The 14571-nt window shown below is 42.8% G+C and overlaps 1 protein-coding gene across 1 annotated transcript in view; it reads left to right on the forward strand.

Annotated features, from left to right (window-relative positions):
* Window positions 1-7138: 7138 nt before the first annotated feature.
* Window positions 7139-14571, forward strand: part of AGBL1 (ATP/GTP binding protein-like 1) — a 165332-nt gene continuing 157899 nt past the window's right edge. Inside the window, exons 1-2 of the mRNA XM_011960766.1 lie at window positions 7139-7204; window positions 8830-8976. Of these exons, the coding sequence (XP_011816156.1) occupies window positions 8853-8976 (124 nt within the window). The 5' untranslated portion in view covers window positions 7139-7204; window positions 8830-8852. The remainder of the gene's footprint in view (window positions 7205-8829; window positions 8977-14571) is intronic.

Consider the following 14571-nt stretch of genomic DNA (forward strand, 5'->3'; position numbering starts at 1 on the left):
GCTAAGAAATAGAATGTTATGGGCTTGTTCTTTCAATCTGGCAGGGCATAAGCACTCTATTTCTGTGAGATCAGGGGCACTACTCAAAGTGCGATGGGATGGACTGTCTTTTTCACCAGTCTAGTAAAATTGGGTCTAGACTCGTGGAAAAAATTGAGAGGGGGATTACAGTATCCTTTTTTCCCCTCCACTTTAAGACTATGACAGATCAAAGGTCCTTTTTTTTTTTTTAGATGATATCTCACTCTGTTGCCCAGGCTAAAGTGCAGTGGTGTGATCTCAGCTCACTGCAACCTCTGCCACCCAGGTTCAAACGATTCTCCTGAGTAGATAGGATTACAGGCACGTGCCACTACGTCTGGCTAATTTTTTGTATTCTTAGTAGAGACGGGGTTTCACCATGTTGGCCAGGATGGTCTTGATCTCCTGATGTCATGATCTGCCTGCCTCAGCCTCCCAAAGTGCTGGGATTACAGGTGTGAGCCACTGTGCCAGCCAGTGGTGCCTATTTTTTAACACTGTGTTTGACTGCCATGTTTCGAATATGATTTGTTTGCCCCCACCAAGTCACATGTTGAGATCTGAACCCCGATGCTGGAGTTGGGGCCCGATGGGGCCCTGGGGCCTTGCACAGAGTAGGCATTCAGGAAACCATGGAATGAGAGGTGTTTGGATCATAGGGGCAGATCCCCCATGAATGGCTGAGTGCCATTGTCGCAGGAGTGAGTGAGTTCTCACTCTTGGTTCCCACATGAACCGGTTGTTGAAAAGGCCTGGCACTTCCCTTCCTTCTCTCACTTCCTCGCTTACCCTGTGATTTGCACATGCAGGCTTCTCTTGCCTTGCACCATGAGCGGAAGTAGACTGACACTTTCACCAAAAGCAGATGCCGGGGCTGTGCTTCTTGTACAGCCTGCAGAATATGAGCTAAATACACTTCTTTTCTTTATAAATTACCCAATCTCAAGCTTGAAAAAATAACAACACAAAAGACATACTAAAACACTGACACATAGTTGGCACTCTATATTTGCTTGCTCAGTTGCTAGATTGACAGAAAACTTGAGCTGTGCACCTTGTAAACTTCTGTAACAATGTTCTCACTGGGATGGACTTTACATCCTGGCATCGAGAACAGAATGGCAAGACTCTGTCAGATTGCATATTAAGTTTGAATCCTATCTCATATCATTCCATAGTTTCCTGAATGCCTACTGTGTGAAACACCCCATGCTAGGATCAGGGGAGAACAAGAGGAATGAGTCAAAAATCTTGCTCTAGAGGAGCTCACAGTCTAAAGTGAGTGTGGGAGATGGAAAGTGGCTGAAAATTCTTTTCTACTTCTCTAGTTGAGGGGTAGAGTCTAACTCCCCTCCCCTTGAATTTGGACTAGCATCCAGATTGATTTGATTAATCAGTAGAATGTGGCAGAAGTGATGTTTGATCTTCTGAGGCTAAGACAAAAGAAGCCTTGTAACTTTCACCCAGTTCTTGTAGAATACTTGATCTAAGGGAAGCCAGCTGCCGTGGAAGAGGTCCAAGTACCTTAAGACTATTATGCTGAAAAAGACATATGTGGGTATTCTGGTCAATAGTCCAAGTGTGCCCAGTCTTCTAGCTATACCTGTCAAGGCGCCAGACACGATTGAAACACAGACCCTCCAGTCTAGTGCATCTGCCAGTTGAGTGGCACTCAGTGACCTCAGTTAATACCATGGGAAGCAGAATAATCTCCCAGCCAAGTTCTAGCCAAATTTACCTACCTACAAAATCCACAGCTAGAATTAAAAGGCTACTGTTCTAAGGCACTAAGTTTTGGGGTGGTTTGTTACCCCCAAAATAGACAATGAGAACAGAGATGTAAGAAAATAACCAGGATCAAGTAAGAATTTTAATAAAAGGTACGTACAAAGCCTTATTGAACAATGAATTAGAACAAATAATTGTGTTTTTGGAGAGGCCAGGCTGCCACAGCGCCCCACTTGGTGGGGCACCAATCACATTGTAGTCTTTGTGAACAGCAGCCCTGGAGTTGTGCAGAGCCCAACATGAGCAGACATATATGGCAATTGTGTGTAATGGGGGCTGGGAAGGTAGGTTATCTGGGAAAACCATATAGAAAAGGAGCTGGAGCTGAGAATTAACATATGCTACAACGAGTGGGGAGAAATGACACTTAAGCCTGCGTCAGCCTGAGCCCAGACTTGAGAGCAGAGGTACCCGTGATGCTCTTGGTGCATAATAACTGGTTCTGTATCCTTGGCATGGAGTGTTGGGGTAGGAGGAGTGGCTGCAGCTGAGCCTCCAGAGGCAGAGTGACATAAAGGGCGTCATTTGCATACCCTGATAAGGAGTTGGGAGCAGGAAGGCAACAGGGATACATAGAAGATTTTAAAGCAGGGAGTGACACATTCAAAACACTGTTTGAGAAAATTGCAGTTCAAAACCCCACAGACTACGTAAAACACTGTTCTTCCAACTCCCTGCGTCTCCCTGAAAGCTTGGTAGATACTTTTTTTTTTTTTAATAGAAATGTCTTCAACAACAGGGGATTACTCAATGTTTCATTTCAAAGGATCATTAAAGGAAAATCAAGGCACATCACATCCTGCCTTCTTTAACTGCTCATTTGTTATTACTGTGGGTGAGATAACGGCTTTATGTTATTCTTCTAAATAGTGTAAAGTATTTATTGGTAAACGTAGCAGTATATAAATTAATGCCAATTGAGATTATTTTTCTCCACTGATCACCATAATTTTTACTTAAAGTAAAACCATTTGTACTGCTCCATTCTGGTTCAGCGCTGAGTGAGGGCATTATGAACAGAATATCTATAGGACGACACTGTCTCTTAGTTTCCATGGGATGGCAAGATTCTCTTGGTGAGCTGTCTCTCTGGTTTGTTTGTGAAATCAATTTCTTTCCTATTTTTTAAGACCACAGTACTTGAGAAGAGAGCACGTGGAGGTGCAAAATTTTCTTTTCTCTGTCACATCTGAATTTACTGAAAGTGACTTTTATAAGTGAAGATATTCATTATTTCACTTATCTGAAAGTCCACAGGTGGGGGGGTCCATAGAGTTGATCTGGTGGCTTACCAGTCACTGAGGACCCAAAATTGTGTCTTTATATGACAATGTCCAAACACAGGAAACATTTTTGTGTTTTGTTTTAAATTATTTTTTAACTTCTGGAGAAAATCTTTTTCCAAAATCCTGCAGATGTCCTCTCAGGTTTTCTATTGCTGATCTGGGTTCATATTCTCCTCTAAACCAACCACATGAAAGAGAAAAAGCTTAGAGGAGATGAGCCATGGCCCATTCCCTGGGCAGGGGAGAGAGACCCACATCCTCCATCAGCATTCGACCATCCTACATTTGAAGCAAATGGGGTTTTCTCGGAAGCAACTCCAGAGGAATGGCTGATGTGTGTGCGGCATACGATGTTGGCCACAGGTCAAACCAATTTAAGGATGTTGATTTAATATATACCATATGCCAAGTCCTATATCCGTGCTGGCAGATACAACAGAACCATAGAAGACAACACTTGTTCTCAGGGAGTATCAGTGGGCATTGTAATAAAGCAGGCCATTCCTTAGCTTGAGGAATTAATTTAATAAAATATAGGGATTATCTATTATACCTTGTGAGGTAGGAATAGAGAGATGAATAAGACCTAGTTCTTGCCTACAAATAATGTGCAATTTTCTTCACTGTCTGCTTTATTCAATCTGGTCATACGGCAGATGGATTCATCCCCCAGCCTCCCATGACCTGTCATGCTGCCCTCGGAACACACAGGGCTACATCATAGCGGGAACACTCTTTTCTCCTCTTTCAACTTGGTTTCTCAAGAGTCGCCCATCCAAGTACTAACCAGATCTACCCTGTTTAGCTTCTGAGAGGTTTCTCAAGAGTCATCACTCATGGATCTGGCTGGGTTCAATGTTCCTTTCTAGGATTCTCTCTACTTCTCCCAGTTTCTCTCTGCCAGCTGTTCATTTCAGCCGGCCTGGAGCCCCATGAAGGAAGGTTGTGCCGTCATCCATTTTTATCCTCAGTACCTAGCTTGGTGGCTGGAATATAGATGATTCCCAATGAATGTTTGTGAGATGAATGCATGAATCATTGAATGAAAATAAATTATATCTGGATCTTTTATTCCCCTTTATTCAGTTTTTACCTTATTAGTTTTCCTCTTTCCCTTTTCTCCTTCCTCTTTTTCTTCTCTCTCCATTTTCTCTCTTATTTTCCTTTTCCTTGCTCATGATTTATAATCAACTAATGACTTTGGCATTTTAAAAGTTACCCAACATTTGCACAGCCTTTCCAAAGGCTTTTATGCCTCTCCTCTTCACAGAAAGATGAGGTATGCTAGAGGTCTATCCAGAAATGTCAGTGCTGATCAGGAAGTCAATTCCAGAGACTTCATTTTCTTCTGTGAGCCATCTTTGGGTTCACTTTCAAAGGGCTAGAGTCCTGAAAATTCTCCCAAATAATGGATCAGTTTCTGGACTGCTCCTCCATTCTTATTTCTAGTTTTTCATAGACTATGGAGGGAGAGGCACCCACATTGGTACACGTATATATCACAGTTGTCAGAGGATGGTGTGGACTTGGGGATTCAGAGAATGATATCGTCTGTTTACCTTCAGTGCAGATGTGATGAGAGGCATTAGCAAAGCATATGCCAAGATTGCCCTTGTTAGCCCAAAGTTCCCAGTGGAGAAGACATTAGAGTAAACCCAGGTCTTTCTCCTGGGTAAGTGAAGACATCAAGTATCTTGGGATTCCCTCTCGGAATAGGAGTTAGACAGTTAAATTTTGATATCTTGTTCATCGAGTAATTTACAAATCAAAATTAATTGAAAAAGTAAATTAATTGATTTAAAAAAAAAACAAAACCAGAGTGTTCCTGAGTTTAATTGAGGCACACCTGGGTGAGAGGGCCTGGCACCTAGAAGAAGGTGTTGGGTCTCTTGGTGGTGAAGCATGGCTTGCCTTGACAGCACAGGACCCAGTGGGACAGCGGGAACTTGTTCTTGGAGTTGTGGAACTGCTTGATTGTGGGCTGGTGGCACTTGCTGGGGACAGTCTCCTCCAGCTTCATAAGCTAGATGGAGTGGGTGGGGCATGGTGTGGGGAGCCCATGTCTGGGTAGCACTGGGTGACAGTGCCCGTGGTGGTCAGGTCTTGGTATTCCCTGTGCATGTTGCGGCTGCCCCTCCGGGAGTCATAGCACAGTCAGATGCCAAATTCTTCACCCTCGGGGGGGCTTCTCAAATACCTGCACATAGGTGTTAACCAATTAGTCGATTTTTAAAATTAATTAATTTTGATTTGTAAAAATATTTATCTTGATTACTATGGGTTTTTAAAAAATTTTTAAAAATTTTTCATGCTCTCTTAAATTTTGTGCTGAAGCAAGTGGCCCTGGTTGGAGTTTTGAAGTCTGATTTTAACCCTTTAGGACCCTGGGGGGGTCTTAAAGCTGGGACTGAAGAAAGTGTAGGCATCATCTGCCTTTGGAGATGTTGTTGGACTTCCTGGCCTCCTTGTAGTTCTTTTTGGTTTGGTTTGGTTCCATTCAACAAATATTTGCACACCTTTTATGGAAGATCCTTGTGCCAGGTGCTGGAAAGAGATATATACAAAACTTGATTTCTTCTTTAAATATCTTCATACCTAGTGGAGGTGGAGTGGGAAGCAAGATTATACCATGATACCAACACCATGTTGTAAGTGCAATGTCAGAGCTGAGCCCAGAATGATATGGAGACAGAAGGGACTCCAGACCCAGCTTGAGGGTTGGATGGGGATCTTGTGGAGCCGGAGTGCACTTGAAGGGTGAGCTGGCGTTGACCAGGCTGAGAGGTAAGGAAAAGTGCTGCAGGAAGAGGGAAGAGTGTGATCAAAGCTACAGAGGCATGAAATGGCATGGTTTGATCAGGAAACTCCAAGAGGTTCTGTGTTGCTAAAGCATATATTTCAGGCAGGGGTGTTGTAATGAATAAAGAAGCTGAAGACATAAGAAGGACAAGATCATAAAGAGCTTTGGAAATTCTATTAATGAGCTATGACTTTATCCTATATGTGATGGGGAATTATTGAGGCCTTTGAAGCAGATGAGGAGCATGAGTCTTATAAATGGGAAGATTAAGGCTTTGCCTTAAATAAAATACCCTCTCCTCCAAATGTCTTACAGTGCAAAGAGTACTGGCCTGATTTTGGGAGCCTGGACTGAGTGGTACTTCTGGCTTTGTGCATGTATTACCTCAGGAGACTCAGCAAGTCCACACTGTCTCTGAATTCAGGGTTCTTTTCTGTATAACAGAGGATAGAGTGTCAAGTATTGCAGAGATTCCTTAGAGTATTTTCATAATAGGGTTTGGCACCACCCTGGGATTCTGTTGAGAAAAGGAGGAGTTCATTCTTGTCAGTCAGGGAAGTCTTTTCATCAGAACATTTTCGTGGATTTCTGTCTCTTTCCTCCGTGCTGTATTTAAAAATAAGCCGACCAGGTGCAGTGGCTCATGCCTGTAATCCCTTTGGGAGGCCGAGTCAGGTGGATAATGAGGTTAGGAGATCGAGACCATCCTGGCTAACACGGTGGAAACTCGTCTCTATTAAAAACACAAAAAAACTAGCCAGGTGTGGTGGCACATGCCTGTAGCCCCAGTTACTTGGGAGGTTGAGGCAGGAGAACTGCTTGAACCCCGGAGGCGGAGGTTGCAGTGAGTGGAGATCACACCACTGCACCCCTGCCTGGGCAATAGAGCAAGACTTCGTCTCAAATAAAAATAAGCCAAGTCTACTGAAATAACAGATTTGTGCTACCCTGGCCCACAAAGCCCCTTTTACTTCCTTGTTTTCTGTATAAATCATTATTGCTTATTCTTTTGTTCATCTTGCTGATGTTACTACAAGATAGGTCCGCAAAGACGGGTTCCGAAGACTAAATATGGAGGGAGGCACAGCCCCTGGTTCCCTTACCAAGTGAGTCCCCTTGTCTGTCCTTTTGCTGTAGTAAGTCTTTATGGCAGGAAGTAGAGCTCTACCATTCCATGTGCATCCCTGAGCATCCAGCTCCTTCCTCTTGCATTCTTAAATATGGCTGCCTGTGTTCTCATTGCAGAGCTCCTCCGACAAGAAGTCCATCCTGACCATCCTCAAGGTCCTCGGAGATCTGCTTTCTGTTGGTGAGTAGGCCATGTCCTCATGCCTTCATATGGTGGATGTGGAGCCTGCTGGCTGTGATCTCTCCCAGGCACCTCTGTGACCTGGGGTTTTGCTCTTGCTTCAATTTTCTGTGAGAGGCAGCATCACTAGCCCATCTTTTTTCTGTAAGGTTAATAAGACCCAAGTAACCTGGACTGATTGTACTTGTACTCCTCAGTCTTCTCACTTAACATTGAGGGTGCAATTAGATTTAGTAGTAACCCTCCATGGTTCTACCCCTCTTCTCGCTCTGCTCACTTCCATTGTGACCTGTTTAAGACAGCCAAGTATCAGAAGCTACCTTGGCTATTTCAAGTAGAGACAGGAATATCAGACAGGAGCTGAACTTGGAAGCATGTAAGCATCACGTTTTCAGAGATAAGATAACAGAGTCGATTACATTGGAATCAACGGGATTAACTGGAGCATGCTTCTATTCGCTCAAGTTCTTACTGAGATTTTTGAACATTCTAACACTCAATTTGCATTTTTATGTATGCTGGCCACATTACTTTAGAAAGAAATATTAACACCAAACAAGCAATATCAGAAATAAATGACACTCCAGACCCATAGATCCTCAGGATTATGGTTTCAAGAAGAAGGGGCCCATCATATTGGGGTCTTACCATGGTTTGTGCTGTGCTCCACTGGCAGGATGACTTATGTTTAGTCTTTTGTGTGCGGTCTGTGTAAGTGAAGTCACTCGTTTTCTGGGATAGTGCTGTCTTACATTTGTCCAGAGGTGTCTGAAACTCTTAAGATGAAACCTTGAAGTTCTCCCTCTGATAAGGTGGTGATTACTGTGCCTCTTGCAGAGAATGCTACTTTTCATTAGGATGAAACATCAGGCGGTCTTCTTTGATAACGCACCATCCTGTTGGCCACCTTGGTTAGGTCAACTTTGCCCCGTGCATAGAGAGAATCAACCAAGGCCAAGTTGAAATGAAATCGTTGCTTTTGAGTTTGTCCTTGGGCAAGGTGGAGGAGATCCCTGTTCAAAATTGTACTTAGGTAGAAAGACCAATAGTTCATCAAAGCTCTAGACTCTCTTCAAAATTCCCTAGATAGGATGATTGGATGTTTCTTTCTCAAGGGACTACTCCAGTGGTTTCTGTAATTTTCTCCCATCAGTTTCTGAAGGCCAGCATCAGAAAATCATTATGCCATCAATACAATGATTCCAGATTAGGCCATCATCCCAATCCTTGTTACGGAAGATTCAAATGTATAACAGAGGGATACTGACATTCCCTCTTCTAAGTATATGATTATACAAAAGCCTATATGCATATTTACATACGTGTACACACATACACATACATATACCAAATATTCAACAGATTCTCAGGTAAGCTCTATTTATTACAGCTGTTGCAGCTGAACACAACTAGGTTCTTAAATATTCCACTATTTTCCCATTTCACAACCCTCTTTCCTTAACTGATAGTGCAACTTTAACACAGGTTGCTTCAAGAACTACACAATTTTATGTAGTTGAAATGAACTAATTCTTACTCTGTCTCTAGCTGTCAGGTATGCCTTCTGCTCCAAGGAAAATGGGGGTTATTACTTGTGGCTCATCTTTCCTCTGGCTTCCCCTCAGGCACAGACCGGAGAATTCACTACATGATCAGCAAGGGTGGCAGTGAGGCTCTTCTGCAGACCCTGGTAGACACAGCGAGGACAGCTTCTCCAGACTATGACATCCTCCTGCCTCTCTTCCGGCTGCTGGCCAAAGTTGGCCTAAGAGGTACTCATACTCCAAGACCTAAAGCTGACTGAAAAGGCACTTCTAGGGTTGTTATTATGAGGTGCAATTTGGGAAGCTCTGGTGGAGAAGCACAGGGAGGAAGTGGAAGGGAGGTTCTGGACACCTTGATGGTGATGGCAGGCGCAGCCCCATAGGAGAGGGAATTTTGTTGAATTTGATGTCAGCTCATCCAAGGTATGGTGCCCAGGACAGAGCCCAGAACAAACATGGACTACATGGGGCATGGATCATATGGGGGAAAGGAGGGGAGATACTCCAATGCAGTTTTTAATCATTTTAAAAATAAATGGAACATGTCTAAAAGTTGCATCACAAGGTTGTGGAGAAAAAGGAACACTTATACACTGTTGGTGGGAGTATAAGTTAGTTCAACCATAGTGGAAAACAATGTGGTGATTCCTCAAAGACCTAAAGACAGAAATACCATTCGATCTAGCAATCCTATTACTGGGTAGATAACCAAAGGAATATAAATCATTCTATTATAAAGACATCCACATGCATTTGGTCATTGCAGCACTATTGACAGTTACAAGGACATGGACTCAACCTAAATGCCCATCAATAATAGACTGGATAAAGAAAATGTGGTACATATACACTGTGGAATACTATATAGCCATAAAAAGAATGAGATCATGTCCTTTGCAGGGACATGGGTGGAGCTGGAGGCCATTATCCTTAGCAAATTAAAGCAGAAACAGAAAACTAAATACTTCATGTTGTCACTTATAAGTGGAAGCTAAATGATGAGAGCACGTGGACACAGAGAGGAACAACACACGCTGGGGCCTGTCTGAAGATCAGGAGGGTAAGAGGAGGGAGAGGATTAGAAAAAATAACTAATGAGTACTAGGCTTAATACCTGGGTGCTGAAATAATCTGTACAACAAACCCCCATGGCACAAGTTTACCTATATAACAAACCTGCACATTTACCCTTGAACTTAAAAGTTAAAAAAAGAAAGTCTATTACATAAGTGTACTAGTTTCCTGGAGATGCCATAACGACTTGCCACAAACTGATTAGCTTAACATAACAGAAGGCTGTTAGGAGATCAGAAGTCCAAAATCAAGGTGTTGGCAGGGTTGGTTCCTTCTGGAGGCTCTGAGGGAGAATCGGTTCCATGCCTCTCTCCTCTGAGGGTTGCCAGAAACCCTTGGTGTTTCTTGGACTGTAAATGCATCACTCCAATCTCTGCCTCCATCTTCACATGGTGTTCTCCTCTGTATCATTTCCTCTTTGTGTAAGGACATCAGTCATAGGATTTAGGGCCCACTCTAATTTGTAATAAAATCTGCAAAGACTCTATTTCCCAAAAGAATAACATTCTGAGCTTCTGGGTGGACATGAATTTCTGGGGGCCACTATTCAACCCACTACAAGTCACACAGAAGCAGAACATTCCTAGTTGAAGGGAAGATGGAGGAAGGACCTAGAGTTCTTTCCATTTAGGCTCCATAGTCATTTCTGTTTCATCAAGGAAAACCCTGAAACATTTCCCAAAAACTCTAGAAGTTCTTGGAGCACAGTTTAAAAGCATGGGCACTCAGGACTCACACAAACATTGCAAACGAGTGGCAAGTATTAAGTTCTAATTGCGTGCTGAGTCTTATATAGGTCACAGCTGAGAAGCTCAGATCCTCTGAAAGGTGGACCTTTGATGTCCCGTGCTATCAGTGACAGCCAAGGGCCCAGGGGTTCTGGAGCACTCTTCATTTAAATATTTGGATCTCCACTCTAAGTCTATTCAACATTCTGCTGATAATGATGGAGAACTAGGCTTTTGCCAACACCTGCATGAGCATGTCCCAGAAAAAATCAATACAATTCATTCGGTGAATATTCAACAGATATTTACTGGATGTCTCCTAGGGCCAGGTGCTCCAGGCACTAGGAACACCATGATGACCAAGGCAGTTAAGGACCTGCTGTCATGGAACTTATGTTCAAGGGGAGAAGGCCAGAAAATCAACAAATAACTTGGAGATAGCAGACTATGATAAGTGCTGTAAGAGGAAACAAGAGTGATGTTACACTAGCATGGTGTGGTCAGGAGAGGTGACATTGGAGCTAAAACTTCAAGAATGAGAAGAAGTCAGTAAAGCAAAGAGTGGGCCAGGTGGACTCCAGGAAAGGACCACAGAGACTTGATATATACCATAAATGGTATAAGCTGGGGAGTCACACCTGGGTTTCAGGCCTGGCCCTGACACTTATTAGCTATGTGACCTTGGACAAAGTACTTAAACTTTCTGAGCATTGTGCCCTTATGTATAAAATAGAGCTATCTGTACAGTTGACCCTCCATTTCTGTGGGTTCTGCACCCATGGATTCAATTAACATTGGATTGAAAATATTTTTAAAAATTGTATCTGTACTAAACATGTACAAACTTTTTTCTTGTCATTATTCCCTAAACAATACAGTATAACAACTATTTACATATCATTTACATTAGATTAAGTATTATAGTAATCTAGAGATGATGTAAGGTCTGAGGATGTGTGTAGGTTATACGAAAATACTACACAATTTTATATCAGGGACTTGAACATCTGTGGGTTTTGATATCTGTGGGAATCCTGGAACCATTCCCATGTGGATACTGAGGGATAACTCTACTTAATTCTAGGTGCTGTGAGGATTAAATAAGGTATTGTATGTCACATGCTTATCATGTGGTTCAGGGCTCTGGCATATGAGGGTCATATGGATTTTATAGGAGAAGGAGAGACATGAGAGATATACCAGGCCAGTGATTTCCAAGTTATTCACCTTGATATTACTATTGTAGTGATTACATCACCACAGTTTCTGCCATCAGGGGTTATAGTCCTTGACATTGACATTCAGGTTGCTGTGGGCTGACCTGAACAGAACAGAAATGAGGTTGGCTGCTCATGAAGGAATGGGATAGATATATCTCTTTTCTGATGAAGGGAATGGGTTATGTAGGTTCAATTACAACCTCTTTGCTGTTGTCCTTTGGTCCAGAGGTACATATCAGTAAACCAGGTTTAGGATTTTATTTCTGTTTTATTCATTTCTACCTGCAATAAATCTGATAGTGATGTATTCTTGCAAAAACAAACATGATGATTTAGACATCACCCATTGACTGGTATCATAGTGGGGACAAGGAACATAAAATAAGTGTTTCTTTTTCTATGCTTATTTTCTAATTATTAAAATAATGAGGACTTATTTGTAACACTAGGTGTCAGTTTATTTGGAGCAGTAATTTAGAAATATTAGAGAGGAAATGAGGGGCGTTCCAAGATGGCTGAATAGGAACAGCTCCAGATGGCCCAATAGGAACAGCTCCAGTCTGCAACTCCCGGCGTGATCCATGCCGAAGATGGGTGATTACCGCATTTCTAACTGAGGTACATTGTTCATCTCATTGGGACTGGTTGGACAGTGGGTGCAGCCCACAGAGGGCAAGGTGAAGCAGGGTGGGGCGTCGCCTCACCTGAGAAGCACAAGGTGTTGGGGGATTTCTCTTTCCTAGGCAAGGGAAGCCCTGACAGACTACCTGGAAAAACGGGGCACTCCCACTTAAATACTGCACTTTTTCCAAGGTCTTAGCAACTTGCAGACAAGGTGATTCTCTCCTGTGCCTGACTTGGCAGGTCCCACGCCCACAGAGGCTTGCTCACTGCTAGCACAGCAGTATGAGATCAATCCGTGAGGCAGCAGGCTGGTTGGGGGAGGGGCGTCCACCATTGCTGAGGCTTGAGTAGGTAAACAAAGCTGGGAAGCTTGAACTAGACAGAACCCACCACAGCTCAACAAGGCCTACTGTCTCTAGACTCCACTTCTATGGGCAGGGCATAGCTGAACAAAAGGCAGCAGCAAATTTCTACAGACTTAAACATCCCTGTCTGACAGCTCTGAAGAGAGCAGCAGTTCTCCCAGCATGGCGTTTGAGCTCTAAGAATGGACAGACTGCCTCCTCAAGTGGGTCCCTCACCCTCATGTAGCCTAACTGGGAGACACCTCCCAGTAGGGGCCAACAGACACCTCATATAGGCAGCTGTCCCTCTGGGATGAAACTTCCAGAGGAATGATCAGGCAGCAATATTTGCTGTTCTGCAATATTTGTTGTTCTGCAGCCTCCTCTGGTGATACCCAGCAAACAGGGTCTGGAGTGGAACTCCAGCAAACTCCAACAGACATGCAGTTGAGGGACCTGACTGTTAGAAGGAAAACTAACAAACAGAAAGGAATAGCATCAACATTAACAAAAAGATAATCTATACCAAAACCCCATCTGTAGATCACCAACATCAAAGATCAAAGGTAGATAAAACCACAAAGATGGGGGAGAAACCAGAGTAGAAAAGCTGAAAATTCTAAAAATCAGAGTGTCCCTTCTCCAAAGGATCACAGCTCCTCACCAGCGATGGAACAAAGCTGGGTGGAGAATAACTTTGATGAGTAGGCTTCAGATGGTTGGTAATAACAAACTTCTCTGAGCTAAAGGAGGATGTTTGAATCCATTGCAAAGAAGCTAAAAAAACCTTAAAAAAAGATTAGATGAATAGCTAACTAGAATAAACAGTGTAGAGAAGACCTTAAATGACCTCATGGAGCTGAAAACCATGGCACAAGAACTTCGTGATGCATGCACAAGCTTCAATAGCCAATTCGATTAAGTGGAAGAAAGGGTATCAGTGATTGAAGATCAAATTAATGAAATAAAGTGAGAAGACAAGGTTAGAGAAAAAAAGAATAAAAAGAAATGAACAAAGCCTCCAAGAAATATGGTACTATGTGAAAAGTCCAAATCTACATTTGATTGGTGTACTTAAAAGTAATGGGGAGAATGGAACCAAGCTGGAAAACACTCTGCAGGATATTATACAGGAGAACTTCCCCAGCCTAGCAAGGCAGGCCAACATTCAACTTCAGGAAATACAGAGAACACCACAAAGATACTCCTCGAGAACAGCAACCCCAAGATACATAATTGTCAGATTCACAAAGGTTGAAATGAAGGAAACAGTGTTAAGAGCAGCCAGAGAGAAAGGTCGAGTTATCCACAAAGGCAAGCCCATCAGACTAAGAGCAGATCTCTCGGTAGAAACCCCACAAGCCAGAAGAGAGTGGGGGCCAATATTCAGCATTCTTAAAGCAAAGAATTTTCAATCCAGAATTTCATATCCAGCTAAACTAAGCTTCATAAGTGAAGGAGAAATAAAATCCTTTACAGACAAGCAAATGCTGAGAGATTTTGTCACCACCAGGCCTGCCTTACAAGAGCTCCTGAAGGAAGCACTAAACATGGAAAGGAACAACCGGTACTAGCCACTGCAAAAAAATGCCAAATTGTAAAGACCATCAATGCTATGAAGAAACTGCATCAATTAATGGGCAAAATAACCAGCGAACATCATAATGACAGGGTCAAATTTACATATAACAATATTAACCTTAAATGTAAATGGGCTAAATGCCCCAATTAAAAGACGGACTGGCAAATTGGATAAAGAGTCAAGACCCATCAGTGTGCTGTATTCAGGAGACCCAACTCATGTGCAAAGATGCACATAGGCTCAAAATAAAG

Source organism: Colobus angolensis, unplaced genomic scaffold (genome assembly GCF_000951035.1).
Source record: "Colobus angolensis palliatus isolate OR3802 unplaced genomic scaffold, Cang.pa_1.0 Scaffold522, whole genome shotgun sequence".
Lineage (NCBI taxonomy): Eukaryota > Metazoa > Chordata > Mammalia > Primates > Cercopithecidae > Colobus > Colobus angolensis.